The 20,923-nt window shown below is 39.5% G+C and overlaps 1 protein-coding gene across 1 annotated transcript; it reads left to right on the top strand.

The window, feature by feature from the left end:
* Positions 1-9,645: 9,645 nt before the first annotated feature.
* Positions 9,646-19,833, top strand: LOC126272646 (uncharacterized). Its single transcript, XM_049975639.1, has 3 exons — positions 9,646-18,024; positions 18,185-18,361; positions 19,240-19,833. The coding sequence occupies exons 1-3, from the start codon at positions 17,785-17,787 to the stop codon at positions 19,615-19,617; spliced, it is 795 nt and encodes a 264-aa protein (XP_049831596.1). The 5' UTR covers positions 9,646-17,784; the 3' UTR covers positions 19,618-19,833.
* The last annotated feature ends 1,090 nt before the right edge of the window (positions 19,834-20,923 follow it).

The raw sequence follows: 20,923 nt of genomic DNA, 5'->3' as shown, positions 1-20,923 counted from the left end.
TCTTCTGCAATCCACTGCAGTAGTAACTTTCTGTGTCAACAGGTGGCAGCACAGCAGAAGTTTGTAAGATGGCCGACATCGATGTTCGTTTGAGACAGCGTTGTGTGATTGAATTCTTGAATGCAGAAGGTGAAACGCACATACGCATTCATGAAAGACTGAAGAAGGTGTATGGTGTTGTGACAGTGGATGTCAGCACTGTTAGACGATGGGTTCGTCGTTGTAAGCAAGCTGAAGGGCAAACACCGTTGACTGACGAAAAGCGGAGCGGCAGTCCGGTGAGTGCAGTGACTCCACACAACATTCAGCAAGTTGATGACATCATTCGTGGTGACCGTCGGGTGACTGCAGATGAAGTGTGTCGCGTTATTTCTCTTAGTAAAGGCAGTGTGATCACGATTATTAAACAATTGGGGTACTCAAAAGTTTGTGCACGGTGGGTTCCAAGAATGTTAACCGATCAGAATAAAGAGGCAAGGAAAACAATAGCCTCCCAACACTTGCAGCGCTTCCGTTTGGAGGGAGATGAGTTTCTGAAAAAAATTGTGACCGGGGACGAAACATGGGTGCATTTTTTTGAACCCGAATCAAAGAGGCAGTCAATGGAGTGGCGTCACACAAGCTCGCCGAGGAAGAAAAAATTCAAAACTGTGTGATCGGCAGGGAAAGTTATGGCAACAGTTTTCTGGGATACAGAGGGTGTGATTCTGGTTGATTTTTTGGAGCAGGGATGCACAATAAATTCTGTTCAATACGTCACAACCCTCAAAAAACTTAAAGCACGTCTTCAGCGAGTTCGCCCAACAAAATCAATGGCAGATGTTCTTCTTTTGCATGACAATGCAAGACCACACACCAGTCGTCACACCTCTGACGAGATTGTCAAAATTGGATGGGAAGTTTTGCCTCATCCCCCATACAGCCCTGACCTGGCACCATCAGACTTCCATCTGTTCGGGCCACTAAAAGAAGCTCATCGTGGGATTCATTTTGAAGATGAGGAGGCCGTCAAAACATCCATGCGTCAATGGCTTAGGAAGCAGAGCTGTGATTTTTACTGTGCTGGGATACATGCCCTTGTTCAAAGATGGACCAAAACTGTAGAGATGGGCGGAGATTACATTGAAAAATGACAAAATGATCCTCAATGTTGTGGTTTTCAACCTATGTAATTGCATTTAAATTTCCTGACAATTAAACGTAGAAAAAAAAATAGGAGGCATTACTTTTTGACTGACCCTCGTAAATGGTATATATCGTGGGTTAAAACCGAAAAATCTGCGTGGTACACCTTGATGATATAGTCGTCTTTTCAAAAAATACAGAAGCTCATGTTAAACGTCTGGATGAAATGTTTAATGGATTGAGGGCAGCACACCTTACACTAAGTGTGGGGTAATACCGTTTTTCTCAGACACAAGTAACTTAACTTGGGCACATTATCAGTCAAGATGGAGTGAGGATGGATCCTCGACTTACTTCCGCTGTGTGTTATTTTCCGAACCACAAACTACAATTACAGTCGTGCTCTTAATAATTGTGTAGCTGAGTGAATAAGTTCATAAAAGGATTCACTGAAATCGCACGACCATTAACTAAGTTGCTATGGAAAGGTGTTAGATTTCACTGGACGTCACAATGCCAAGAATTGTTTGAGAAACTCTGGGAGATAGTAATATCAGATCATGTGTTAATGTTCCTGGACTTTCACGAGCAGTTCATATTTGCGTGTGATGCGTCCAACAGTGCTTTGGGCTGTTTCTTAAGTCAGAATGTTGATCGAAAAGAACATCTGGTGGGTTACGCTTCCACACAATTGAATGAGATTGAAACTAATTAACCAACAAATGAAAAAGAAATGTTAGCCGTTATACAAGGTCAGTCATTAGCTATTGCCACCTAGAATAACTCCGAAAGTATGATAATAGTTGAAAAGTTTGTGGAACAAATGTTGCATTGAACAATGGGGGCCATAATATGACGTTGGTTTTTTGTTGCTAGGTGGCGTCGCGTCAGAGATATGAAGGTCAACTTTGTTTTTCTAAATGGAGTGCTATTGTTTGGTACTTATTTTCTGATGGCAGCTATCGAGACAAATCCAATGGTGTGTAACAGTAAGGTCTTTCAAGATCAATGAAGGTGGCATGAATGACCATTCACAAAAGGTGTTCGAAATTATGACCATTGGTATCAATGCAGTGCAGCAATCTACTTATCATAGATTGAGTAGTATTCCGTACCATATTGACAGTTATCAGAGCACATGCTCTGACGTTTGTCTCTTGTATATCGTGCAAATAGTAAATATTCGCCTACTACGGCGTACCCATTTAACGTTACAAAATGATAATCTCCAAGTTTTTTGCTGGTTGGAATATTCTGACATTCTGGCAAGCACACTGTTTTCTGTTACTGCTCCTGTATACACTTTTATAGCGAGTTTCTCAAGGGGACTAATCCCCTGAATTCTCTCTGTTGCTTGGATGTTTGTACTTCTCTGAAATCTAAGCAAGCAATATGATTTTTCTAAGCTGGATCCCATATAACTATAGCGCACAATTAAAAAACAAATATCACACCCAAGCTAGACCACATTTCAATTCACTGTTGTGAAGCTTGATTTTCATTTCTTCTACTGGTCCAGCAAACTTGCTATAAAAAGGTAATCACGCTAAAATTGCTGCAAAATCTAACACTGTTACATCATACCCAATGATGCATCTTTAAGCATGTAAGTAGTTTACAGCAACAGGGAACTGACAGCACTCATCAGCCTCGTATCATAGTGAGTCATGTGTTCTGTATAAAATGATTTGTCATGTTGAACAAATGACCATTCCACCCACCCATAAAAGGAATGATAGGAATACAGTATACATGAGAAAATATCCAATTAATTTTCTGTTTCACTTGAGATAACTGCATCCATTTTCTTATTGTGTCCAGAAACTGATTGAAGTGTACACAAGGAAATATTTTTTAACAATGTATCACATGCTTTTTATAATGAAAACATTATTCCGTTCTGTAAAAGGCTCCTAGGTACATTTAATTCCCATATGTATTACTTTTTGATGTATCACAAGGACTTTTATCAGTTTTTAATAACTTTTTCTGATATAGAGAAGTAGTACATACGTGAAACACTTGTGTCTGTGTGTTATCTTGACTGTTATTTACTTTCTCTTACTTATAAATCACAAAAAGTTATTTTCATATTTTTTTATGATGCATTACAAGTGATTACAATTAAGCTTTCAGTTTCAAAACACTGTACAGAATAACATCAAATTTTAATGGAACATTATTGAAGGAGGGAGAAAGATTATGGGAAAAAATAATAAAAATTTTACCAATAGGTGGCACAGTAAGCACATATATGCAAAGTAAAATACAGGGTTATCAAAAAAAATCATCTGATTTGGCATGTCTATATTTCTCAATTTCAGATACAATTAATTTTGTTTTTGAGGAACAGGAAACTCGAACCTTTTCATAGGTGTTCAATATGCCCCCTTGAGATGCACGGCATATGTCAATGTGGCACTCAAATTGTTCCCACACTGCAGTGAGCACATCTTGAGTTACAGCTTCCACAGCTGCTGTTATACAGTGTCTCAGTTCATTCATTGTTGTAGGTAACGAAGGCACACAAAAAGAGTCTTGAAATAATCACATAGTCAGATCCAGTGACTTTGGAGGCCAGTAATGTAAGGCTGAATCATTTGGTCCAGTGCAACTGATCCATCATTCAGCAACCCTTTCATTTAAAAATTCCCGCACTTCACAAATCACGCAACATTTTGGAGAGTACCTGTCATGTTGTACAACTTCATGTCGTCGTTCCATACACCATATTTTCACGTTACGATGGATCTCCTTTCCATTTAAATGGAATGTTGTCTCACCACTAAACACAAGAAAACTGTCATCCTCCATTTCGCCAAGAATGAAATTACAAAACACAACACGTTGTTTGTCAACTTCACGAAGAGCTTTCAATAACTGAATTTTGTATGGTTTCATGTGTAAATATTGATGCAATACACACCAGATGGACATGAAAGACATGTTGAGCTGTCGAGCTGCACAGCGAATGGATTTCTGCACACTCCCTATGAAACTATGGCGGATACATTCAATGTCTGCCAGACACTCGGAAACGGCCCAGTGATATGCCTTTATACAAACAACCTATTCCTCAGAATTATTGATGTCATCTAATGCTCTATACCTAGTATTATATTTTGTGCAGTGTGGGTCAGTAATAACTGTTCACCATGAATTTCAAACACAAAACCCTTTCAGTTGTTCTGACAACATTTTTACTAGCGCTGACGTGGACACACACTGCTGCTACCTAGAGGGAACCATGAGTTTGCTCTTTGTTATTTGAGATATGTGTATGAACAATGTACTGCTGCATAGTAGTTATGATTTTTTTATCAGATGATTCTTTTTGTTACATCTTGTATATAGAGTACATAGCTGTTACTGCCTAAATGCATGTTGCTGGTAAAGTTCTTTTACAAGAACACTGACTGTGCACCAGTTGCTCTGCAGAAGCTCCGAACACTCCAGGTTGGTCCGATGGCTGCCTAGGGTCTGGAGAAAATGAATAAAGAATCTGAAAAGACAGGCTCTTTTGAAGTGCAATGAGGCAGAAGGGGAGGAAAACAATTGATCCCATGTCAGCAGAAGATGGGCCACAGCATTGAAGGAGGAGATGAATGGTGGTGTGCAAACATGGAGTGCAGGGGGAAATGCCTGAACTCTGGACATATTTCTGTGTATGGTACATAAATTTTATATGGATAGCAATGCAGGATATTTCATTGAACTTTATCCGTGTTCAGCAGTTGCTTCAAGCTGACCTGCCAATAACACAAGCATTTGCTCTAGAACTTCTTGCTCGCATTGAAATGAACAATGAATGGCCGCAGAACATGCTCATTTCTATCTCCAAGGACATGTCAATACCCAGAATTGCAGAATAAGGGTAACGAAAAATCCAGATGCACATCAAATTATTCTGTTTATTATGCAAATGTTACTGTGTGGTGTGGGTTGATGGTATGGTTTATTGTGGGGCATATTTTTTATCGAGGAGGTGGGTCCTGTGGGTTTTGTTACTTGTACCGTCACTGGTAAACACTACGAGAGTCTTTTTACACACCAATGTCATTCCAACCCTTTAACAGCACAGATGTATGAGTATGATCATTTTCATGTAAGATGGTCCTCTTGTCCATATTGCACAGCCAGAGAAAATAGACTGTAAACCTCTAAACCTCATGCAGACATCATCATTTAAAATAGTCTTAAAATAAGCATATTGATCACAATAATCAACATGGGAGAAGTAAGTCACAAATACATTTGCTAATTACCCTGGCCTTCCATGTAGTCATATCTAGATGATAAATGATGTGCACAGTAAAGATAATTTACAATTGACTCAGTTCACAGTCTGATACTATTTGTCACAGTTTGCAGAATGTATTACTGAAGTTTGACACAGTTCTTGAGATTAATTTGCAAGTTCACAGTAAATCATTAAAAATAGTTATTGGTTAACTCTCAAACACGAAATTTTGATAAAACTGGCACCTTGTACAAACTGCAGTTTGTGCTAATTAGTCTGCATACATGATGCACTAAATTCGGGCACATACCTTGGTCACCTCATAACCTCCCACAGACCAATTAAAATGGGTTCCTAAACTTTTCTTTTACAAGCGTAAAATAATTAGCAATACATTCAGCTATTGTTGTTTTCTGGGGGTTTTCACAAGTCACAATTAAACATTTACATACTTGATTAACTCAGTAGTGAAGTAATATGTTGTCTTGGTTGCCAAAATATGAGATTCTATTTCAGTAACAATGTTTTGTTTTGAATTAGTTCCAAAGTAATTAAGATCTTTCATAAAAACAAAAATTAAGAAAACGATTGGGCAAGAAGTCCCTGCCTGCAGGTGCAGTGGAACCTAAGCACATGTTTAACATAGCCTGTCTCAGCTTGTATGAGCACTTCTCAGAAGGCAACATCTTCAGGAAAGGAGCATGAAAGTAATGATCGTGTATTTCAAGTTAACAGAAACTTAATACATAAAACATATGATCTGGTGAGTGAGAGAGAGAGAGAGAGAGAGAGAGAGAGACTGCTGCATAATTTTCATGGACCAACTGTTAATATTCTGAGAATCATCTGTGTGTATGAAAATCCTTGCTCAGAAAAATTTGTAAAAGCAAAGTCGGAGCACCAGTGATGGTCAGATATGGCTAGTGAATAAGCCTACTGCAATGAATTCCTTACTATGAAAGGACCTAGTTCTTGTATAATGGGAAGTGTCAAAACACATTGCTGCAGTTCAGTATTCATGTGTGTGATCAAGATTTGCTTGACGTTACTCTTAAAGTAACCTACTTTTTGGTGAATTGTCTCATTTAATCCTAAAGTATTTACATTCTACAAGGTATTTCCTACAAAATTTTGAAGTACTGAGTTGTCGACAGACATACTCAGCAAATTTCCATTGTTTTATGTTTCCAAATTATCCTTCACTGAGCTAGAGTATAATACATACACATCTATACCCCTACATTGTGTCCATGTTGCAGCATACATGCGCTCTCTCTCTCTCTCTCTCTCCTGCAGTATAAGTGCTGGTTTATGCCATTTATTTGTGGGTTAGTAATTAAAACACACAACTGTAGATCTTTTAGAGTATTTTATTTCAATATTAACTTGCCCCATGCTTCTGGGATAACATGTGATTTTACAGCTTTCTACCAAATAAACAAGTTTAGCGGATCACAAAAAATGGAAATAATGACCATGCAAACAAATACATTACAGTATCTCAATAATAACAAGTGATTCAGGAGAGCAGCAGTCCTCAGGTTTCAAAACCTTGAAGACCGATACTTCAAAGACAAATATAATATCATTGACTTAAGTACAAATTTAAAAGCAAAACAGAAGCATATTAGATGTATAAGAACCCAGTCATAAAAAATATGAATAACCTATAAAACCTTTACTAATTTCACAGTAATGAAAAGAACAACTAAAACTTCACAATACAGTGAAAGATGAGTTCCTGAACAGTGAACATAAACTTAAAATTCATTGATAACTGTGTCTTTCAAACACACTCTTTACAGCACACAAGTTAAACAACTTTCAATGTGTCCTTTCATTCATCATTCAGATTCTGTGCAAGATTTTCCATCAGCAAAAAACAGTCATGTAATTTAACATAAAAATTGCAATTTATAAGTGATCTACAATTATCAGTTTAAATTACTTTTTTATGTACTAACATACAACTTATTCACATTACAAAAAAATGCTTAATTTTTATTTCAACCTCATTCCTGCTTTGGTTAACAAACAATAGCTTTTAACCAACAAAATGAAAAGCACTTTCGTTGCTTTACAGGCTTCAGAAATCTTGAATTATACATTTTAAATTAGAAAATGTTAAATTATAAAGAAGTGCTGCAAAAAATATACAAAACATTTACCACAGAATAATTCATCTACACTCCTGGAAATGGAAAAAAGAACACATTGACACCGGTGTGTCAGACCCACCATACTTGCTCCAGACACTGCGAGAGGGCTGTACAAGCAATGATTGCACGCACGGCACAGCGGACACACCAGGAACCGTGGTGTTGGCCGTCGAATGGCACTAGCTGCGCAGCATTTGTGCACCGCCGCCATCAGTGTCAGCCAGTTTGTCGTGGCATACAGAGATCCATCGCAGTCTTTAACACTGGTAGCATGCCGCGACAGCGTGGACGTGAACCGTATGTGCAGTTGACGGACCTTGAGCGAGGGCGTATAGTGGGCATGCAGGAGGCCGGGTGGACGTACCGCCGAATTGCTCAACACGTGGGCCGTGAGGTCTCCACAGTACATCGATGTTGTCGCCAGTGGTCGGCGGAAGGTGCACGTGCCTGTCGACCTGGGACCGGACCGCAGCGACGCATGGATGCACACCAAGACCTTAGGATCCTACGCAGTGCCGTAGGGGATCGCACCACCACTTCCCAGCAAATTAGGGACACGGTTGCAAATGGTCCTCGCCGATACCCCAGGAGCAACAGTCTCCATGGAGCTGGGCTACGGTCCCGCACACCGTTAGGCCGTCTTCCGCCCACGCCCCAACATCGTGCAGTCCGCCTCCAGTGGTGTCGCGACAGGCGTGAATGGAGGGACGAATGGAGACGTGTCGTCTTCAGCGATGAGAGTCGCTTCTGCCTTGGTGCCAATGATGGTCGTATGCGTGTTTGGCGCCGTGCAGGTGAGTGCCACAATCAGGACTGCATATGACCGAGGCACACAGGGCTAACAGCCGGCATCATGGTGTGGGGAGCGATCTCCTACACTGGCCATACAGCTCTGGTGATCGTCGAGGGGACACTGAATAGTGCACGGTACATCCAAACCGTCAACGAACCCATTGTTCTACCATTCCTAGACCGGGAAGGGAACTTGCTGTTCCAACAGGACAATGCACGTCCGCATGTATCCCGTGCCACCCAACGTGCTCTAGAAGGTGCAAGTCAACTACCCTGGCCAGCAAGATCTCCGGATCTGTCCCCCATTGAGCATGTTTGGGACTGGATGAAGCGTCGTCTCACGCGTTCTGCACGTCCAGCACCAACGCTGGTCCAACTGAGGCGCCATGTGGAAATGGCATGGCAAGCCGTTCCACAGGACTACATCCAGCATCTGTACGATCGTCTCCATGGGAGAATAGCAGCCTGCATTGCTGCGAAAGGTGGATATACACTGTACTAGTGCCGATGTTGTGCATGCTCTGTTGCCTGTGTCTATGTGCCTGTGGTTCTGTCAGTGTGATCATGTGATGTATCTGACCCCAGGAATGTGTCAATAAAGTTTCCCCTTCCTGGCACAATGAATTCATGGTGTTCTTATTTCAATTTCCAGGAGTGTATTTTCTATCTAACAAAAAAAACTTATACAACATATTCAATTCATTTAACATATTGAAGAGACTGTAGCTGTAGGTACACCAACACATAATTTTTTCATTAAATATTTTTATTGGTTTAAATATTTGTAGCTGATTATATGACTGTAAACACACATCAATATGTTGGAAGTGTTAGTGGCAACAATTCCCCTTTACAGAAGCAAGTAAGAGAAAAGAAATACACTGTTTGCATCACATGTTAGGTTCAAACATAAAGTATTCTTTTGAGTAAATATACATACAAAGTAGACAGAAAATACTCAGTGGGGTCACAAATACGTCCAACTCCAAATTAGCCAAGTAACAACATACAAAAATGCTTAAAGAGAATATTTAACGTCACTCTTCTGTCTACCAAATTTGCAGTTCACTGGGGAGAAATTTAGGATTTCATGTTGACTGCAACCTCATTGTTGGATCATATACACTAGCACAATCTGCAGACAACTGGTAATTCCTATTGGTACCACAAAAAACACAGTTATCAGTCTTCCCAGGTAAAACATGGCAACAAGGGCAGATAGTAACACATTCCTGTGTTTACTTATTTGATACAAGTACTTTCTGACCATCAATCTAGAGTCTGAATGTGAGACAGATAGTCTGCAATCTTGATAAATGCTGTATTTACAGTACACTATCTGCATCCTATCTCTTACGTACATCTATGTGCACAGAAATGCTTGCAGAAAAGGCCAAACAGAAATATCCATTACTGAAATAGCCAGACTAGATGTCATTTGGATCAAGGGAAAAACAATACATGATTATCAGGCTGAGAATTCAGTACAAGGTACGAATTCAACAAATTACTTCGTTTTTCATCTGTGCATTCTTTCAGCTTGGAAGAAGTAAAACTAATGGTTCGCATGCCGTCATAGATGATGATGAATGGGTCAAACCAGTAACTCAGCCACGAACCACAATGCCCACGAAGTGCTACAAGATAGTGGAATCACAAACACACATAGACAGGCACTTGCAAAACCGTGCTATAATTTCACTTCTTCTTCTTTGAGAAAGATGGTGATGTGTTGGTTGTTGAAGGTTGCCAATACTGCATCTCTCAAGTTGTTCCACATTAGTAATGCCATAATTTGGTTCTACTAAATGATGTTTGCTTCTTAATTGCAATGTTCCTTGCAGGTGGAGGGTTACCCTCACTTAAGAGAATCAATGCAAGTGTAGATGCTGGAATGACTACTCCATCTGTTCAGACCATTGGTGCATCCTAGAAGTGTGGAATTATCTGCTCTGCCCATACAATAAGAAAAGTTGGTAATGGTATGGCAGTCAGTGCTAGCACCAGCCTTTATACACTTAAGAGCAAAAGAAATTGGAACATCTGCCTAATATCGTGTAGGGCACAAGCAAGCATGCAGAAGTGCCACAGCATGACATGGCATGAACTTGACTAATGTCTGAAGTAGTGCTTGGGGGAATTGACACCATGAAGCCTGCAGGACTGTCCATGAATCTGTAAGAGTACAAGGGTTAACGAGTTTGGTGGCCAGCAGTAGTGTTTAATCTCACAAGATGTTCCTGGAGTCACTCTCAGACATGTGGAGTGTTGCATTGTCTTGTTGGAATGGCCCAAGTCCGTCGGAATGGATGCAGGTGGTCAGACATGATGCTTGTGTAAGTGTCATGGATCAGAGTCATATCTAGATGTGTCTAGGGTCCCATATCACTTGAATTGCACATGTCACACACCATTACAGAGCCTTCACGGGTTCATGAGGTTGTCTCCATATGTCCATCCACTCGATATTGAAACAATACTTGTCTGACCAGGCAACATGTTTCCAGTCATCTACAATTCAATGTCAATGTTGACAAGCCCAGGTAAGGCATAAAGTTTTGTGTCGTGCAGTCATCAAGGGTGCACGAGTGGCCCTTTGGCTCTGAAAGCCCATATTGATGAATGGCTCGCATGCTAACACTTGTTGATGGCCCAGCATTAAAATCTGCATAATTCATGTTGAACGATTCTCTTCAGTCATCGTTGGTCCTGTTCTTGCAGAATCATTTTCTAGCCGCAGCAATGTCGGAGATTTGATGTTTCACCGGATTCCTGATATTCACGGTACACTTGTAAAATGGTCATAAAGGAAAATCCCCACTTCATCACTACCTCGGGGATGATGTGTCTCATGGCTTGTGCGCTGACAATAACACCATGTTCAAACTCACTTAAATCTTGATAACCTGCCACTGTAGCAGCAGTAAAGCACCTAACAACTGCACCAGAAACTTGTTGTCTTATATAGGCGTTGATGACTGCAGCACCGTGTTCTGACTGTTTACATCTCTCTGTATTTGAATACACATGCCTGTACCACTTTCTTTGGTGCTTCAGTGTATATGATCAATTGTCTGGCATTTGTGTCTTTCTCCGCTTCAGTATTTTCTGCACACAGTAACATCAGGTAAAGTTTTCATGGTATCCGTCCAGTGATGTGATGCTATTTAGAACTGAGAAGTCTATTTAGAACTGAGGAGTGTAAACTGACTGCAGTCACCAGTATCCATTTCACTTCAGTTGCACTTCAAGGTAATTCTGTTCCCACATTTGCTGGTTGGATGGTCCAGATACTGACAAATAGGTTATCTGTTTACAAAAGCCAAACTAATGTTTTGGCAATGGTGAGTTGTGCAGATATCTCTTGGGGGACTGGCAGCAGCTCTTGTATAAATGTCATGCAGCAAGTGTCAGGACGCCTTATTCATGCCCAAGGCCAGCGAGCCTCTCCTTCATTCAGCCTCCTTCGGATATGAGGTGCACTGTTGATGGTAGCAGTTGGATTGGTAATAGCACTAAGAAATAGCTTCACCAGAAATGAACATACCTACTCAAAATATTGTGCATGTGAAACCTCAATTAGAGTTTTTGTCTGCCTGAAAACTATAAGAGCAAGTACTGACCAAACCATCTACTGTGGAGTGATATGTAACAGTTTCCATTGTGTTTGTCCAATATGCAGCTCACAGTATAGTAAGCAAGTCCAAAACTTGGCTTTTTATGGAATGACAGAATAAACAAATCTGTTCAGAGTATGAACAAAATAAAATGTAAATGACAAATGTTAAACTGTAGAATGTACAACCGCATCTGCTGCACCAGTTTCAGAGTTTCTTAAAAAATACAAATAACATTAAGTACTCAGTAAGGAAAAGGCCATTTTAAAGATTGGCTGTACTGTTATTGACCTTAATGAAATACCAAATTCTTCAATGCACACGGCAGAAACTATTCAAAAGCTTTGTCTCAATTAACAAACCAACATTTCAGAATTACCAGTGTCAGTTAAATTTCCTTTGGTTGAATGAGTAATACTTATTCCAAAAAGCATGATATTTCATCGGGTAATAACATTAACAAACAAAGCAAAACAAAACATTTTCTAAGTATAGAGTAATCAACTAGCACAAAGCAACAATTACCTAGCTGCATTGCTAATTTATGAGAAATGGTTGGTTGGTTGGTTGATTTGGTGGAGGGAACCAAACAGCGAGGTCACTGGTCTCGTTGAAGTAGGGAAGGATGGGAAAGAAAGTCAGTATGCCCTTTCAAAGGAACCATCCTGGCATTTGCCTGAAGCAATTTAGGAAAATCATGGAAAACCTAAATCAGGATAGCCAGATGAGGGTTGGTTTGAACCGCCGTTCTCCCAAATGCAAGTCCAGAGAGATGATTGCCTTCCAGCAGTTCAGAGATATAATCAAGATATTACACTGTAGTGGATGTCTTTAGATAGCAAGGCAACAAGAAGCTGTAGCAAAAGGGATGCTATGATGTCCAACTGTTCATTTCTAGAATGTGCTTGGGTGGGGAGGACCACATGTGTGTGTATTTCATCTCTTGTTGCTCAAACCGTGTATATATAAGCTGTCACTTTGCCGTTCTATCCCTAATAAACGACAAATGTTCAAGAACAGTCTATTTTCATTTTACCACTGAAATGAATGTAATGATTTGCACCACTGATAATGTTACATTCTGTCTATATGCATTCCGCATGTTTTCATTAAACGCTGCCATATTGACTATGCAGTGACTTAACCTATGGTACATAGTAACGTACAACCACTGGTATTTCCAGTGATGTTCATGTTATTAGTTTTAACATTATGTCTACAAATACACTGACTGACAAAAAAAAGTCAAGCACCCAGAAGGGGATTAGGAACCAGACTGAAATTTCACGAGCAGAAAGAGCATGCGTTGTTATTTCAGTGATTACAAAACAGACCTTTCCCATGAAACTGGCAGAAGGACATTTCAGTCCACCTGGCTTGGATACATCTACTAATTTGACTGGGAAGGGTGTCATAAAACTGTTGTATTCTCTCCTGAAGCAAACTGGTTCTAACTGTCATAACTGGTCCTCGATACCCTGAATAATTGCACTGGTATGGAGCTGACATCCAAACTGGTCCCATACATGTTCTAATGGGTATGGATTTAGCGATATTGCTAGCCACAGTAGTATATCAATGTCACACTGTCATTCTATAGACACACATTCAATGTGTAGACGAACACTGTACTGTTGAAAAATGACATCACAATACTGTCACATGAGAGGTAACACACGAGGATGAAGTAGCTCTGTGATGTATGTTGTGCCCTCAGAGTTCCCTGCATCACTACCAGCCATGACCTCAAGTCACAACCAATGTCTCCCTGCACCACAACCAGTGAAAATTCTCTGCACATCTCTGGAAGATTGGGAGGACTGGACCACTCCCCTCATCACCTCCATATTTGCCAACAATGGTCATAAGGCGTAATGCAAAAGCACAAATCATCTCCGAGCACCATGTGACACTACTCATCAGCAGTCCATGCTTCTCGATCAAGGCAACACTCCAATACCAACTATTTGTATTGTGGTGGTAATGGCACCCTATTCACAGGTTGGTAATTCCATGGTCCAATTGCTGCTAGTCTTCAACAAATGGTGCAGCACAGTGCACAATGCTGCACAGAGTTCATCACTTATTCTCGGATGGCAGGCATAGTCGCGAAGCCGTTGGTGCAAAACATGGTGATCCTCCCTTGTGGTCATCAGATGTGGTGGACCAGAAGCTTGGCAGTAAGTTATTTCTGCTCTCACATTTCCACACAGTCCTACATCAGGCCACTGTCACATTTAATGCCCCACAAATCTTGATATGCACAATTCAACCAGCCTGCCAAATGGAATCCCTCAATGATGCCTCTTTCAAACAGTCAGGTGTTAATAATATTCTCTCACATGCTATGTCAGTGGCCTTTGGAGTCATCATTCAAAACCTGACACAATGTTCCCTTATATACCTCACCAGGTTTGGTGACAGCACTGAACATTAACAACACTAATGAAACCTGTTGGCTGCCTTACCTTTTTCACAGAATTGCAACTCTAATCATCTATATACATCCCACTGGTGCGTAGATGTACAAAGTTACACTCACATCAGACCATGTCTCTTTGGTGCTTTACTTTTTTTTCTCAGGCAGGAAACAAAGCAGTTGTGCATCCACCATTATGAGCTACACATTTATCAGTGTCTTGATGCTTACACTGTACCAGTTAGTCAGAGCAAATAAGATTACAGAAAAGGTGCACTGATAGTTATATTACATAGATAAGTGTTGATGAATTCTCAACTTCTATTTTAAATGCATACTTACTAGCAAATATATGTGCCTTTTTAATGCACACTGCTCAACAATATACACTCTCAAATAGTTACAGATGTAACTCTTCATAATTTTACTTTATTAATTTTCATTTGTTGTAATTGCTGTCTACAGAGAACGAACTACATTTATATGATGGATAACAATTTTGATTGTTCAAAATCACATCTCTCTTCATAGCTAAATTTTTATGTTAAATACAGATAAAGTGTGTCATTTATCATTAATTTCTGAGAAAAAAATTGAAATATACAAATACATTATAATGCTACAATTGTATAGTTACAGTACACACTGGTTATTGTCCTATGTTCTGCTATTTGTATTCTGGTCTTAGAAATTATACTTTCTCAAGTTTAAGAAAAGCAGAAAATATGTGCAGTTACATAAAGCACAGGAAGTATAAAATAGCCTTTACTAAATACTACAAAACTGATACACCCTCACTGTTTTAAAACATACTAAGAAATGTAATACAATGTGTGTGAAGAATTTGATACCATTATTAACACTGAAATAGACAATATCCAAAACCCTTTTCATGAGTAGTACTTCTTAGCCTATGTAAATGGTATAATTTATCATGCAGTATTATTTAAATGGTAGGCTGCTACTCAGCATGTAGAGGAGATGTTGAATCACATACAGGCACAACAAAAAGACTGCCCCAAACGAGAGTTTTTGCTCAAAAGGCTTTCTTCTCAACTAGATGACACAAACATGTTAATGAATGAGTGTGTGTTGTCTACTTTAGTGGAAGCCCTTTTGGCTGGAAACTCTCATGTTTAGCAGTCTTTTTGTTCGGCCTTCTGTGAATCAACATCTCCTCTATATGGTGAGTATCAATCCATTCTTCTTCATCATAATGCCATTATTTCATCCAGGGTTTTGAATTGTTTGGTACTTATTCATACTGAATTGATACTGAATTTTCAGTACAGAGAGGTCTGCACAATAAAGCAGCCTAATGATTTAAAATATTTTGCACAAAATGCATCATTTAGCAACTTTGAAAAACTTACAGAAAGATAGAAATACCAGAAGTGCTCTGTCACAAATTTTTAATTACTTCATTCCATTAGGTACAGCTTACACTGAATTACTTCCAGAAGTGTATTCTATTATTATTTTTGAATGAGTAATGTTCCTATCAAGTCTTCAAACTTCCTTGCTCTGCTTAATAAACAAGAATGTTTTCATATTCTAATGTCACAACAATCACTCAGTAACATAGCATTCATGTTTTAGCTGTCTGTAGAACAGTAATCTTCAACAAAACAAAATAAAGAACCTGAAAAAGTCATACCAATTATTGTGTAGATACAGTGTCAGTAAAAATTTAAATGTTATATTCTTCATCACCTAGTTCTCTTTATTCATCTTTTCACACTTTTACAGTTTCAGAAAAAAAACTTATTATTTTAACAATCATGTCTCAGTCCAGCTGTGTAGCACTAATGAAGTGCTGTACCTAAACTACGCCAAAGTCCTTAATATTTCAAGCCTCACAAGCTTGGAGAAATGAAGTCTTGAAGCAGACCCAGGTGGTAAAATTTTCCATTGGAAATCAGTTCGAGATCTGTCATCCATATGATCTGCATCAGTTTTCAAAAGATCAGGTAGGAAAACAAGAGGTGCAATGGTAGTAGCTTACATTTTCATATTTTTGCCAGTTGATGAGAAAGAGGCTGTCAAACTGACCACTGGGTTTATGAAAATTATTTAAATTACCGTTCATTTAAAATGTTAGTGGATTGTTCTGGCAGAATGCAAATACTTGTGGGTTAAAGGAGTCCACTCACCAAAAAAGCAGAAGATGGCGGCAAGTATACATGTAGTTTCAAATCGCTCAGTAATTTGTGATCGTATTTCATCAGTGAAGTGTACCACATGCCATAAAATTGTGTTAAATGGATTAAGAATTTGCGTGTTCGATCATAAGTGGTGCCATACCCATTTTTTCTCATGATTGGAAGTTCTAAATAAGTGCGACTGCGGTATGGAATGCAACAGGCGGGACAATGCCACTGAAATGCACAGGGTAGGTTTGCAAGTGAATGTAGAGAACGAACTTAGGAAAGAACTCGATTATATTATAAAATACGCAAAAACACTTAAAAACGTGGTAACAAGTGTGAGAAATTCCTCAAAATCTAGCCTACAAGAGTTCTCAAATACCAGTCAAATAAGCAGCACACGACCAAAAACAAAAACAGCGGAACTTAGCTTAAAACTAAGTAATAGGTTTAGTGTGCTTGAAAATAGCACAGAGGAGAAAGAACAATCAAATTGTACCCTCATCCACACAGACAGTTCAGTGATCAACACTAAATTGCACTCACAAAGCAAAACAAATCGGCCTACTATTTGTAAACAAAACAAAAACACACGTTGGAAAATAGACATGAAATCCTTATTCTAGCAGACAGCCATAGAAGAGGTGTAGCCGAAATTGTGCTACAACAGTTTTAAAGCAAGTAATTTGTAAAATGCCTGAAGTGAAATTTTTTATTGTCAGTATCCCTCATAGGTATGATCTCATGGAAAACTCTTGCGTGAATACTGAGATTATTACCGCCAACAGACTTTTCACTAAGATATGTCGAGGTTATCCTAATGCTACATATGTTAGGATAAATAGTGATTGCAGAGAGCTTCTTTCCCTTTCATGCTTCTGTGAAGTCCATGCTCTGTAAAATGCTATGAGTGCTGAAATATCGAATGCTATTAAAGACTCTAAAGTAGAACGAAACACTATAACACTGTCTGAAAACGGCCTTATTACAGTATCAATATTAGTGAAAATAGGAAGAGCTGATGTACCACGACCATTGGTAGCAACAGTTTGATGTTAGGCCGGTATTACACTATCAAATTTCTTTGTCCAATATCTTTGTCAAAGATATTTGATAGTGTAATAAGGAAATTTGACAAATGTCGTCCAATATTTGATCAAATCTAGGGCGAGGCCGTATATTTGATCAAAGAAATCGCCTGTCTTCTGTTCATTGCAATGCGATATGTTACCACGCGGAGCGCCAGCATCGCTGGAGCGTTCTGTCATCTTTTGTGTTTGTAAACATGGCTGCTAAATATAGTTGGTGTGTGGCGTCTACCACAAAATTAATTGAAATGTACGAGGCGGATGAAGCGCTTTACAATGTGAGGCACCCTGATTACAAAAACAGATTACGAAGATTGGAGAGCTATAAAAATATAGCAGAGATCATTAGCAGTGACATAAGGCCTGGATGTATGGCCGAGGACATAAAGAAGAAGATAAATGGCCTCCGCACTAACTACTCGTACGAGAAAGCAAAAGTATGTATTGACATATTAATTTATATTTATTTATGCAAGTAAAGTTTACATGTCATACCAATGATTTGCATTAATTTGTTCACTGCAGCGACTTGAAGCATACAATAATTTTTACATAACCTACAAGTAGTTTAAATTATTTTCATTGCTAATATTGCAGATGCATAAAAGCAAAAGTGGAGCCAGTACACAGGCGGCGTACACACCACAAGTGTACTGGTTTCAAATGCTCAAATTTCTCGACCAAGCAACCGAGGCACACAAGAGTGTGTGTAATCTAGAGAGTACGGAAAGTGAGAGTGAACGTGCCACACCCACGTTTGAGGAAATGTTTGAGGTATGTACATTTGTTTACATTTTACGTTACTAAATGTGATTGTCTTGCCAGGGCACTTTCCCAGCACCATTGTAAAATGTCTTAAAGTATTCCCTAACTGCTCTCCCATGTACTGAACGTCCAGAAGCAGCTTGGCAAGCTATTGGTTCCATTCTCTGTAGGTCCTCAGTGCTTTGTGTCTCAAGATAAGTGCAGTCTCCTACTATGGCAGACACTGTTTCCTGACGAGTGTACAAGTGTTTTCTTCTCTCAGTGTTATAGTGGTAACTTTTTCAGGAGGCAGATTAATGGTAGTAAGAAAAATCCTGAAACGACTTGCAAGAATGCCAAAACTGCTCTCCACTAATCTTCTCCCTCGTGACAGTCGGTAATTGAAAACCTTTTCTTCTTTTGTGATCCCTTTTAAGGGGTATGGCTTCATAATGTTATAACTGAGTGGAAAAGCGTCATCTGCCAGTACTACCATTGGAGTTGTAATGTTTGTGTTCCCAAGCTTCCTGCTTTCAGAAATGTTGAGCATAGATCGGTCAATGAGACACTCACGTAGTTTGCTTTTTGAAAACACTCCAGCATCACCAACACGCCCATTAGTTCCTACATCTACACACAAAAATTTGTAGGAAGCATCTACCATGGCAAATAAAATGATACTGTTGAAGGATTTATAATTGAAAAAGTGAGATCCACTAGCTTGTGGACATTTGATACGAATGTGCTTTCCGTCCATTGCTCCTATAGTGTTATAACAGTTCCACTTCTTCTCGAAATCCTCTGCAATTTGCTCCCACTCTCCTCTGCTTGTGGGTACCTGTAAATAAATAAGATTTATGTATGTGCAAGGAAGTACGTAACTAATGGCTTTTATCTTTTATTTATAGCATGAGATGCGAGAGCCTGTCGCATGCAGCGAGGCACAGCCACAGCCCCAGCGTCAAGAGCGGCCTCCCACTAAAAGAAGGAAAGTCACGCCAGACGTGGCAACAAACGTCATGGAGGAGGCCAGCAGAACACTTAAGGCTATGGCTGATGCTGCCAGAACCATGACTGTCCATGAAGACCGCTACAGCACCCTTGGCGCCCACATCGCAGCAGAACTGCGTGAAATGGAGAAAGTGGGCGGCAGGGAATACACCACTGCCACTATGCACGGTCTGGAGTGGACATTAATGGACAGGTGGGATTTTCTGCATGCGACAGCCCGTACACAACCGTCGACCCAGGATATATCCAGGCTGCCTTGCAACAGGCTGGAATAGAGGAAGATGATTCTATTCTTTAAATATGTATGCATATAATTTTTGTATCTCTCCAATCTTTGTAATCTGTTTTTATAATCAGGGTGCCTCACATTGTAAAGCGTCTCATCCGCTTCATACATCTCTCTTTTATTTTAGTTACATATCAAATTACAATGGATGTGTGATACCACAAAATTAATAAATAAAATAATAACAATTTATCTTCATGGGCATAAAGTGCATTTATTTACCTTCAGACAACGTTCTTTTAGCGCTTTATAAATTGCTTCACACGTTTCAGCTATTATTTTACTTAATGTGCATTGTGGAATTCGAGTGCTGTACTGTAAGCTAGAGTAACTTTCTCCTGTAGCAAGGAATCGAAGTGTTACAGTGAGCCTGTCTTCTGCAGATATAGCAGTTCGTATGTGAGTATTGTGTTTTGAGATATGAGGAATCACTTCACTGAGAACATACTGAAAAGTATGCTCATCCATTCGCAAGAAATTGATGTATGATTTGACGTCTTTCACTATTAGCTCACGTAACAAGTTTTGCTGAATACTTTTTTCGTCTCGTCGTGAAACCCACGGCTTCACCCAAGTACGTTTCCGTATTTTCCCCCGCTTCTGTATCACATGGGCACACACAGAAATTGCGGCACAAGCAGCCGCTGCTGCGGTTAAAAATATCAAAGTTTTTGTCAAAGTTCAAGATGGCTGACAAAAACAAATTGTTGACAGTGTAATACCTCCGTCTAGCGCTACGTCAAAGATCTTTGTCAAATATATTGGACGGAATATTGGATGACATCTTTGATCAAATCTTTGACAAAGAAATTTGATAGTGTAATACCGGCCTTACAAGAAGTAAAAAAATCTGAAGTGCCGTCCAGTACAGCAGCCACATCAGCCAAATTGTCAGTAGTGTCGAAATCATCAAAAACAGCTGAACCATTATCATCAGTAGCAAATGTACCACCTTCCCCAGCAGGTTCGAAATCAAGTCCAGAATCTGGGACTAGTCAATCAATCAGAAGAACAGAGGAAAGACCAGTGGTACAAAATGCCACTCAGATATCATCAACAGAAGAAAAATCAACACCATCGAAGCATCATTTATCAGCTTCATACGCAGCTTCAACGTCCACAGTAACGTCAGTGCCAACTGTAGTTCAAGGTTTAAACGAAAATACAGCTTCAGCAAAAGTTCCAGTATCAATTGGAACATCAGTTACAAAAACGGACTCAGCATCAAAACTGGCAGCATCTCCAACATCCACTGAATTATCAGCTTCAGAAACACCTCCAGCATCCACTGAAAC

The sequence above is a fragment of the Schistocerca gregaria genome, chromosome 5, assembly GCF_023897955.1.
Source record: "Schistocerca gregaria isolate iqSchGreg1 chromosome 5, iqSchGreg1.2, whole genome shotgun sequence".
In the NCBI taxonomy this organism is placed as follows: domain Eukaryota; kingdom Metazoa; phylum Arthropoda; class Insecta; order Orthoptera; family Acrididae; genus Schistocerca; species Schistocerca gregaria.
This window is presented reverse-complemented; position numbering and strand designations above follow the sequence as displayed.